The sequence below is a fragment of the Stenella coeruleoalba genome (genome assembly GCF_951394435.1).
Source record: "Stenella coeruleoalba genome assembly, chromosome: 16".
Taxonomy (NCBI): Eukaryota; Metazoa; Chordata; class Mammalia; order Artiodactyla; family Delphinidae; genus Stenella; species Stenella coeruleoalba.
In genome coordinates this window covers 37,919,928-37,932,139 of record NC_137162.1, presented here as the reverse complement: position 1 = coordinate 37,932,139, position 12,212 = coordinate 37,919,928, and the positions used below count along the sequence as shown (strand labels likewise).

Sequence of the window (12,212 nt, the reverse complement as noted above, 5' to 3'; positions counted from 1 at the left end):
AAAAATTTAACATGCAATGAAAACTTTTGGATTTCATAATCTTCTGGAGGATGGAGCTGTGACAGATAAGGTTCACATGAGGAACAATCAATGCTCACTTCTTGACCTGGGTGGTAATTACATGAATGTTAGCTTTAAAATTATTTATTCAACTGTTTAATCCCCATTTCTGTATGTATCTTAAGCTTCACTAAGATTCATGTTGTCCCATCTGATACTTTATCAGTGAGTACAGCAATAATATTATTTGAAAATGGCATGTTTTCTATATCCTTTGTTGAAGTGGAGTCCACCATGTTAATATTTATGAAGATAAACGAGTGGTTCTGCAAATGAATGTGAGGCATTTAGCTTTAATTATTAGTTTTATAACATTTTAACTAGTTTTTAGAACTTAGTCTGATACTTTTACAACCATTTTCAACAGAATTAAAAATGTGTTTATTATTTTGTACTTTGTAGAGACTTAAAAATTCAAACCCCTCTTTAAGATGGATGTTTTGGACAAAGGCTTCACTTCCTAAGTACTGCATGCAAATAAAGATTTAGGATGAGGAAGAAAAGAAGTATTGGGACAAACAAATCCAAATTTGAGATAATCCTCATTAGTGAAAAATATATTATCTTATTAGTGACCAACTTTTCTTTCTTCCTTTTTCGGACTAGTTTATTTACTTTCAAGGTTTAATAAAAAATTTGTCCAAATGGTGGAAAAATAAATATCTGTAAAACTACTTAAATACAGAGTACTGGGGGGAGGGAGGGGAAGTTATAGGCCTTTATGACCTCAGAAAGTCCATCTTTCAAAACATATATTTCTTATCTACATTTTAAAGAATGCATCAAAACATGGAGTATGATGACATTCACAAGCATAAAAGTTATGTGCCAAAATAATGATTACTGAATTCAGATTTTATAGAAGGACCATACAGCATTCAAATGGATTTTTTTTAATTTTTTTTTTTTTAAATATTTATTTGGCTGTGTGGGGGCTCTTAGTTGTGGCAGGCGGGATCTAGTTCCCTGATCAGGGTTCGAACCCAGGCCCCCTGCATTGGGAGCATGGGGTCTTAACCACTGGACCACCAGGGAAGTCCCTCAAATGGAATTTTAACTATTGTAAATTTTTAAATGTTTGGGGGGAAGAAAGGGTTACATTTTTTAATGCAACCATCAGTATTTTATGGCATGTTCTTGTAACCAATAAGTGACACCATATCTTTATACGTTACTAAGTATGATTATCATGTGTCACACATTCATGACATAACAAATCATTCTCAAATTAACTTTCTATAGTCTGGGAGGCAGTGATCAATTTCAGCTTAGACAGCAATGAACTAAGGAAAACATAAAATTGGCAATAAAGCAATGAGTCTAAGCTACGTAACCTATTTCCAGTTCCCAAATGGAACAAGTATGGTATGCAACTGATTGTATACTCTGCTTCTGTACACCAATAACCAATTTATGTTGGGGGTCAAAAAGTAAATCAATGATTTTTCAAACTTTTGTTCTTGGTAAAAAATTTTCCAAAAATGCAAAGCTGAAAAAGCTCAAATAGTAAAACTTTTAGATCACATAATAAGGAAATACTCATGTAACTTAAAAAAAAATTTAAATACACATAGGAACCACCTTCAGTTTTAGATAATGCTTTTAAATAAAAAGCAGATTTACATAAGGCTGTTAAAGTACTCCCTCATAATTTGGTATCTGCTATGCTAATTGGGGCTTTAAACCAAGTCCAACTGGTGAAGTCACCCAGTTACCTGGCCTAAGCCATCACTGATGAGAAAAGCTTTCTCTAACAGCATAAAAAAATTTTCTAAATTCATTAACATTGTGAAAATGAGACATAAAAATTGACAAAAGTTCTTTCTTGTTCACACTATAAACAACCTGCAAGAGGGTACTGAAGAACTTAGTAATCCAACATTTGCCTTACTCTTGATCTGGGCTCAGATAAATCATTTGAAATTTTCTTTGGGGGAAAAAAATTTCTTTTTAAATCACAATAGAGTAAATGCTTCTTGTTAGAAAAAAAGTAGCTTTGTTGTTTCAGAAAGTAAAATACATAAAAAACAGATTTGTTGTTTTAGTTAACAAAAAGAGAATGCCATTTTTGGTGGTAACTGTCAGCCTCTATTTACCAGAAACAAGAATTTTCTACTTCATAAAAATGTACAGTTATTGGCTTCAATTATCTTTGAAATATAAATTAATGCACTTTTTGATATAGCTGCAAAATTAGTAAGATTATAAACTACAACTTATACATGTTATTTTGAAATTTCTAAAGATCCTTTTCTGAGAAATGCACTTGTCTAATAATTTGATTTCAGTCTTGACTAGCAACCTCTCTAGTTTTGGCAATACAATAAAGAGAAGTTTCTACTACATGGCAATACAATAAAGAGAAGCTTCTACTAGAAGCTTCTACTAAATAAGCTACGCTACAGCGTTTGTATTTGAAAGCCATGGCAACACACTTCTACAGATCTCACTGTCAATTATCACGTAAGCTACATTTGAATCGCCTTTAACAAGTCTTAAACATGATCAATATATGAATGGCCAATAATAAAAGTATTATATTTAAGGATGTAGTTATAAATACTTTCAATTCTTGAGTTCCAAGGCTTTTGAAGTAATCACTAACTAGGAATAAGAAAATGTTTCCCTTAAAAATAAGTAGTATTTAATTTCTAGTTCATCTGTAGTTCACTATTTCCTTAAAAACAAAACCAAACAAAAAACTACCATTGCAATCTAAAATAAAATTACCAAGAGGAAAAAAAATCACTAGAATCATGAAACAACCAGAAGTCTTATCTTGAAGACAAAAACCCATACTGTTACCTTGAATCTTTTTTTATCCTCTATTTCCCTAATTTCATTTTCTTGTAAGTAATAAAAATGAATTTGAAATAAAGGGATTATTTTGACATGTAACTATGGGGAAAAACTTTACCTAAATTTGGAAGCTGAAGAATAAGCAATTATTTAAAAATCATTATTTATAAAACAGTTCACTGGATCTCACCAGTCTCTTGAAAACCCAACTTCAAAAACACCAGTTCTATAATGGCAGAAAGTTTCCATGTGTTCCAGACTTTTAATGCTTTAGCAAATATAAAGTTTTACCATACCTTTTGGAGGCTGCAAAAGCCTGGAATTTTCAAACAAATGCTTCTTTTTGATAGGTAAGATGACTGTGTCTTTCAGATCCGTAATGACATCATCCAAACCTGCTATATCACTCCAAGTAACCTGGTAAAAGTTAAGGTCAGCATGAAGTTTTACAGCTAATGTATGTTCACCGAAGTAAAAAAGAATCCCCCCAAATGGTAAGCCTTAATTATACCTAAATAATAAAAGTTTAAAATGATATATTAATATAAGTACTTTTAAGCAATACTGAAATTATTAAACTACCATGAGCTGAAATTTAATAGTCAACTACCTATTCCAAAAAAAAAAAAAAAAGGCCCTAGGTCCAACACTCAAAACTCTGAGTTTTAGGATCTAATAAGCTGACCTCACTCCATTAAGATGAGGAAATACTCTGCCAAGAAGAATGAGAGCCAGCTCTGACAGACAGTTCAGCACTAGCTGAGGGGCCTAATTCACAGACGATGCTGTCAAACATAATAAGAATGAATTTAGAAATAAGGCTTATACTCACCAAACTGGGCTTCTGAATTTTACTAATTAAAAGTAAACTGTGTCAAAACTTGTCTTATATCTTTATAGAGAGTAAACGGGGATACATTTTTTCAAAACTGATAACAGCTTGTGTATTTTAAAGCCTTCTGACTCAGCTTAAAAAAATTTTTTGGGGCGTGGGCACTGGATAAACTAACTGAAAAAGACCTGAAAAACAAACAAAAACAACCTAGCTTTAACTTGGAAGAGTAAAGGGGCTGGAGGTGGGGCTGTTCGGAAGCAATATTTACAACACATTTATTTTCCACCATAAAAAAAAAGTGAAAAAGCGCAGCCAGATCTGAAAAAATCATCACTGACTTTCACTTGTAGCTATAACAAAGAACTGAGTTCATTTCAAACAGAGGATTAATTCTGGAAAGGCATGTATGTCTCTGTGCACACAGATATTAATAGACATTGTAGATTTTTATTTCCTAGATTTGGAGATAAGGATATTGTATTTCACTCTACTTATTTACACCTATTGTTACAGAATATTCACAGAGGATTTTAGAGTTTATAAATTACATTAATCTGATGCTCAAAATAATCCTTTAGAAGTAGGTAGAGCAGGTATTACATTGTCCCTGGATTATACATGAGGGAACTGAAACTCAAAGAGAAAATAATTTACCAAGGCCATAAATGGAAAAACTGGGATTCAGAATCTTATGTTGTCTATCATACCTTATAAAAACATCTAGATTTGAACTCCAAGTCAAATATCCACATGACTTAAAGCAGTAATTTTATATGCCACAAAGGTGAATATATAAAAGTACAGGTTTAACTAAACAAATGTGCACAAAAAAAGTTAACACAGCAGGCCCGAGACGATTATCCTTGGAAAGTCCTGCTTGCAAGGCTAGCCCCTCGTTGGAGTATGGGAGATACTTAGATTTTGGGAGAGTTTCCTCCATTTTCCTGATGAGAACAGCTCACTGTGCCTAAACCGTTTGTGCAAACAATATGGTTTATGGTGGATACATGTTTTGCTTATGGGAGTCTAGAATTTTGACACATGTTAGGAAGATGCAGTCTATGTGACCAGTCCCAATTAAAATCCTGGGCCCTAAGTCTCTAATGAGCTTCTTTGGTAGATAGCATTTGACAGGTGTTCTCATAACCTGTTGCTGAAAGAATTAAGTGCACCCTGTGTGACTTCACTAGAAGACTCTTGGAAGCTGGTGCCTGACTTCCTCCAGACTTTATTCCACGCCCCTCTTTCTTTGCTAATTTTGCCTTGTATCCTTTTGTTGTAATAAATTATATCCAGGAGTATGACTACACTGAATCCTGTGATTCCTCCTAGAGAATCATCAAACCTGGCCATGGTCTTTGGGACTCTTGATACAAAATGCTAGACAAAAAAAAATATTAAATAAGATTAAAGATACCTACATGCATGTTAAGAGGGTCTACTAGATGAGCAGCAATACTCATTTCATATTCTGAAAGCTTCACATTTTTCACACCGATTTGCTTCATTAATTTTTCTGCCTAGAAAGGAAAAACAAGCAACCTCCTTTAGTTTGATATTTAGACACTGGCACTCCATAACATGTAGCGAAGTCTAAAGAGCAATGAACAGACATACAAGATTTTCCAGAGATATTCTATGCCACTTGTTTCATCCTTCCCCATTCTTAGGTCCTTAAGTAAAAACAGATTTGAAGGTCTACTCTACAGAAACCAGGGCAATTTAAACCAGCTTTTGGGAAATGAGAAAATAGGGTACATGATTGAAGAGATATATACATGGCCTCTCATTGCTCCAATGAGATTCTAAGGTCCAACTTGATTTCTTTCCTAGCAGGATTATCATGACAGGTGAAAATGAAGCCTCAAGATGAAAGATCGAGGAGTTAAGGCTATCAAGAAATGGACAACTGGAGTTTCTTTCCTTCAATTGACAGAGTATCTGAAAACTGGTGCCCAACTTTCCTTAAATTACCCATATATCTACAACAGGTGTTCAACCTAACTAATTTCAAATTGTTCTGAGATACTATCCTTTTTAAAGTCAATTCTTGGGGCTACACAACCAGAGATAATAAAAATAATTTTCAATTAGAAGTATACTTGCATATATTTTTAGAGCTGGGCAAAACTAGCCTTAAAGCTATAAGCTCTAGCAAAGCAACACAGCTTTCAACTAAAATAAAAATAATGTTAACAGTAAAACATTTACTGAGTGTGCCAAATATTACGCCAAAATACTGTAGATGGATTAACTCATTGAATCCTCAGAGAGATCCTATGAAGTAGGTACAATTTCTCCCCAACACAGAAAAAGAAACTGAAGCGTAGCTCAGACTGTTATTTGTCTTAGGTTAAAAATTAGCAAATGGAAGAGGCAACATACGAATCCAGGCAGTCCCAACTCTAGAGCCTATACTCTAACCATCATATATATTACCTTGGTTCCCTCAGTTACATGACTGGAGTTTGTACCAACTAAAGAGTCTTTAAAAATCTAGACATAATATATCCAAATTTCAATTAAGTGAACAGTTTTAGAAATGAAGGTACTCTGGTAAATCATATTTACCTAAATTTTTGTTGTTACATTTTCCTAGAATACTTTTGATTATATATAATCTTGCTATTTGTCAGGGGTATTGCTACTCTTAAAAAAATCACATCATACAGCATTATAGTTATAGACTGGTTAGAGGATCAGGATGTGTGTTGATCATATCCTAGTAATATCACACTTTTTTTTTAAAAAAGTGCTATGAACCACATTTTTCCTATTTAGCCACGCCTCTGAATCAATGGATAAAGCAGCCTTTCCAAATTCTTTTATCTCTTTCTTACAAATATCTTCTCTTTCACTGACTTTAAATGTGTCAGCTATGAACAGTATCCTGTTTTCTGTACCTATAATAGCATTAATTTCTCTTCTTTTCCTTTGTTCTTCTATAAATGTGAAGTCATCCCACATGTGTTCTTTTTAGGCCATGCTCTAATACAGTGGTTCTCAACCAGGGGTGATTCTGGCCCCCTAGGGGACATTTGGCAATGCCTGAAAATACTTTTGGTTGTCACAACTTGGGTGGGTGGGGCAGTGCTACTGGTATCTAGTCAGCAGAGACAGGGATGCTGCTAAACAATCAAGAAGGAAAGGATATTCTGCCTCCCCACCCCCATCATCTGGTCCAAAATGTCAGTATTTGAGAAACCATGCTTTTCTCTCTATTAGCTACTTGCCCTTAAAATTTTACTCTAGGCCACAATTGCCTCTTGCTACCTTTATTTATATTTGGAATTTCCTAAATAAAAATTATGAACTATGTTGTTTACTTTATAGAGACAGAAAACGCTATAGTTGAGTTTACCTAGAATCTTTTCTCCACAACAAGAGTTCCATTTAACAATGTCTTCAGGTTGCATTAATAACATTGATAGGAAAGAGAAAAAAAATTAACGTTTATTGAGCACCTACCACATTCCCGGCACTGTGCTGGATACAGTTTACCATCAACCCTTGAAACCATCCTGAGAAGCAGCTATTATTATTCTCATTTTTCAGATGGAGAACTCAAGGGTCAGAGAAATGTAAAGAACTGGCAAGATTACACAGCTATGAATTAGCATTACCAGAGCTCAAACTCTGATCTAATTTCAAAGCTCATGTTCTGTTAAAACACTAACATTTCTCATTTGGAAGAGCAGAACATGCTTAACACACAAGTAAATGAAAAGAAAGCACCCCAAAACACATCATACCAGTACCAAACTGTGTTCCAGGAACAAGTTATCCAATTGTCTAGCTTTGACACATTTAACTGAGCCCTTATTTCTAAAATGTTTTACCTAGAAAAACAAAATTATGATTGGACTACTTGAAAAATGGCTTATGCTCATGCAATGCTTTACTGTTTACAGCTTAATGACAATTATACTTTCTAGTCACCCACATTTGCTTGGTTTTTAAAGTGGGTCTCTCCCACTCTGAGGAGGGAAAACGGTGAACTGTGGGTGAGGAATCAGAGGTAGGAGGGAAACTTACTTTTTACTTTATACCCATCTTTTCAACTGTTTCATAGTATTTTTTATCCTTACACTCTATTTCACTTTTTCTCCATGTAAAGTATAATTTAAAAAGTGGGGAAATAGGAAATAGTGAACTAATATTTCTGCCTAGAATGAGGAAGGAGGAAATGGAATAAAGGAGCAGTAGAATAGAAACACTCATTTCATAAAGGTTCTAAAAGATTCATAAAATTGGTTGTTCTTCTGGAAGAATAATTTTAGAAAGTTAGAGATAGCACAACAAGAGTGAAAAAACAAAGATGAACTAATTCAACTTATTTCAAAAAACTTTTACTGAGGTCATAGCTGAAGTATTCCAATTTTAAGTGTAGATAGAGGAAATTGATATAAAGCTTTAAAAAATACATTTAAGTAGGAAATAGCAAAGAATTTGAAGAATTATCTTTATACATGAGGTATAAGCCTTTACCACAAACTTACATTAAAATATTAACAAGCACCCTTTTCTAGACATGCGGAGACAATTATCTTCTCTTTTAGCGTTAGTGCACTTATATCTTCTGACTTTATCGTATAACCCAAAAGTTGCTGGATAAGATGGCTTTCTACTATAATACTCTTCTGCTATGTTACTGTATAAAACACTATAATGCACTGAGTTTTATCTCGAATTTCCCTCTTGTTGCTTTTCTTTCCTCATCACTTCTATCTATCCCCTTGGCCACTCAGGCAACACTAACTGCTTATTCCTTACTGATTTCCCATCTGAATTTCCTTATTTACTTCAGCTCAGTCTTCTAAGATTCAGCTCCAGTAAACCATGGTTTTAGGGCCACTTGATTGGTAATGCAGTTCACAATGGCTTCCTGGTGTCAACAAATGTTAGCTCTTCTAAATGGTAACTGGCATTCTATGATGGCTGCTCTTAAAAACACCTGGCAGTTGAGAGTTCCAGTTTAAGATTTCAGTGTATCAGCCCTTCACAATTTCATCTATTACTTATATCAAAATAACTGAAATGAAGTTTTGAATCTTACAATATCAATGATATTGCAATATCAATGATATTACAATATCAATGATAGGACTAAAAATAGGGAGACTATTAATGACTCCCTAAGTTAATGACTATTAATGACTCCCTAAGTTAACGACTAAGGTCACAATATATGACCTTCATGTGTATGAATTCTCAGTAGTGAATCTTTCCAGGCCTTTGACGACTAAACTACAATCTCAGGAATATTATATAGTCTAATTAATATGCTAAACAAAATACTGTATATACAAATGCCCAGGAGAGGTCAAGCATTAAGTTATTCATCCTGTACTTGAAAGCTCTTTAATAGTACACATAGAGATTCCCTGTCTTCTAACATCTCAATTAATCCAACCCATCCTTTTATTACAGACATACCTATCAAAACTCTTGTGCTATATCTCAATATGATCCAACAGTGGCACGTGCCCAGAAAACCCTTGTCCCTCTTTAACACTCTGCTGAAACCATCTCCTCTCTCATTACCAATTAAATATGCCACATTTAGTAAGGCTGGAAGTATTCCTGGCTTTAGACTAGAAATTATTTACAAATACCCTGTTTAATCCAAATGTAAGACTACTTCTAGGTTACTCTTCCTGATTTGAATGCACCTATGTCATCCTTCACCTTTCATCTCAAAACTACACTGCCTTTAAGCTCACATCAGCCCCATGGATTATCTGGTAATCTCGAAACGTTATCTAAGCTTTTATAGTCAGTGTTCTTCCTCTGTGACCACAGGAGTCATACCTTCCTCCTCTCCCACATTCACACCTGATCTTTGCCCTCAATACGCACTCTAATTCCTTAATTCCTTTCTATACACCAACTAAATTATCCCCCATCTGACTTCCTAAATGGCCTGTACCACAGAATGTCTTCCTTAGAAACATACGATTCCTTACACTTATTGTTATACCAGTTAGCCCTATCTTCAATGCAGGTTCAGCACCACCATTCAATTTATCTGCTCCCAACCTGCTGAGAAATGCTCAAGAAGTTCATAAAAACAAAACAATTGAGTTCCTAATAAACTCATGCTTTCTTCAATTATGCCCTAATGTTCCATAACCTACTGTGATTTATCTCGTTATATACTCATCACATATTTACCTCAGCAGGTCCCAAACCTCCTCCACTCCCAAGCACATTTAGTTATAACCTCTCCCCTTTGTCGAGAATAAAACAGTTAACTCTACCTTAAAATGTTCCTGTAACTACCGATCCCAATCCCTCCTGGTTCTTCTAGGACCTACCTCCCTCCTCTTTGGCAGCAACTCTCCACCTGCTCCGCTAGTCTTTTCCCCTTTCTTCTTTACCCTTCCCTCAGCAAACTCTGCAACGACTATGTTCTTTTACTTCAAATTACACTTGCTGTCCCCACTGAACGGAAATTGCTCTCTTTAATGATTTCAATAAATCTGATTGCTTTCTTCGTTCACATTCCTCATGACATCTTCTCCTGGATCATTTCATAATACAACATTTACAACCAATTCTCTTTTGCAAACTTCTTTTCCCTAGGCTTTGGTGACTTCACACACACAGTGATTTTCCAGATAGTGGGAAAGAATTTAAGAAGGGGCTTTTAAAAATTATATTTAACACCCCACCAACTTCTCCAAATTCTGATGTTTCAAAATGTAACATCCTTCTATTTGAAAATAACTGCCACAGTGAACCACTGTTACAATCTGCAGTATTTTGTATACTTCAAGGTAAGCTGGGGTGGGAAAGACTGGTACCAACAACTTACATTATTCTGGTTTTATTCCTCCTCCTCTGGCCACTTGTTTTTTTTTTAAAGTGCTTTTATTAAAATTGGATAGGTTAAAAAGAATATCTTTAGAACATGCAGATGAGGTATAAAGAACCACAGAGTAGGTGCTCAATGAATATCTGTTATATGAATAAATTTAAGTTTTTAATCCCAGGAAGAGATTATTGTGCACGGAATCAAGCAGAAATCAAATTTTATTCCCTCCCATATAGAGCCAATGGTCTAAGTATTGTTTACTGAAAAGTCCATCCGTTCTCCAATAATCTACAAAGCAAAGCCAGTTATGTCACACATCGTTTCCATATTACAGGTAGGACCGTTTCTGGAGTCTATTCTGGTATATTTGCCAATCCACCCCTGTGCCAATAGCACATTGTTTTGTTTTTTAATTTTTTTATTTTTAATTTATTTATTTTTGGCTGTGTTGGGTGTTCGTTGCTGCACGCGGGCTTTCTCCAGTTGCGACGAATGGGGGCTACCTTCGTCGCGGTGCGCGGGCTTCTCATTGCAGTGGCTTCTCTTATAGCAGAGCACAGCCTCTAAGCTCACGGGCTTCAGTAGTTTTGGCTTGCGGGCTCCAGAGCGCAGGCTCGGTAGTTGAGGCTCATGGGCTTAGTTGCTCCGCGGCATGTGGAATCTTCCCAGCCCAGGGCTCGAACCTGTGTCCCCTGCATTGGCAGGCGGATTCTTAACCACTGCATCACCAGGGAAGCCCACACATTGTTTTAATAACTATAGCTTTATCGTAAGTCTTGATATAAACAAGGCAAATTTTTCCTCCCCCAACACACATGTCTCGTTTTTCAGGAGTGTCTTACCTATTACTAAACTTTTATTCCTCAATATAAATTTTAGAAGAAAAATACAACAAACAAAAAAAGTCTTTGGGTATTTTTTAATTGGCACTGAATTGAACTTAAGCCTTCAATAGTTTTATAATTTTCTCTATAAATGTGTTGTATAACTTGTGTTTGTCAGTTACTGAATATTTTTGATGCTACTATAAATAGTATCTTTTAAAAACTGCATTTTCCAACTGTGGTGGGTATCCAGAAATACAGCTGACTTTTGTGTACTGATTTTGTATCCAGCAGCCCTTAAACTCTTATTAATCCTGATAGTTTATCTGTAGGCTTTCTTTGGCTTTCTATGTAAATTATATTACCTGTGAGTAATAACTGTTTATTTTTTTCCAATACTGCTACCTCTTATCTTTTTTCTTGACTTATGCATTAGCTAATAATCAGTAAAAATGTTAAATAGAAGTGATGACAACAGGCTTCCTTGACTTGCTCCTAATCATAAAGAAAATGCTTTCAATTTTTTACCATGAACTATGTTTCCTGTAGTAAATTCATTCTATCATGCTAAAGACATTATCTTTTATTCCTATTTTCTAAGAGCATTTCTAAAAATCAAGAATAAGTGTTTAATTTCAACAAAGGCCTTTGCTGCATTGATATGATCATAGTTTCATCCTCAAATCTGTTAATATAGAATATTAATATATATGCATTTTAAAATTAATATATATGTATTTTTTTCCCCTCAAATGAAGCCAGCCTTTAGTTCCTGGGATAAATTCAACTGGCCATAATATATTATCTTTTTTATACACTGCTGAATTCAGCTTGTAAATATTTTGTTTAAGATTTTTATATTCATTTTAAGTTTTGG

The 12,212-nt window shown here is 34.7% G+C and overlaps 1 protein-coding gene across 1 annotated transcript in view; it reads right to left on the bottom strand.

The window, feature by feature from the left end:
• Positions 1-12,212, bottom strand: part of ATAD1 (ATPase family AAA domain containing 1) — a 55,195-nt gene that overhangs the window by 36,731 nt on the left and 6,252 nt on the right. Inside the window, exons 3-4 of the mRNA XM_079900373.1 lie at positions 5,116-5,214; positions 3,156-3,276 (exon numbers count right to left, since the gene is read on the bottom strand). Of these exons, the coding sequence (XP_079756499.1) occupies positions 3,156-3,276; positions 5,116-5,214 (220 nt within the window). The remainder of the gene's footprint in view (positions 1-3,155; positions 3,277-5,115; positions 5,215-12,212) is intronic.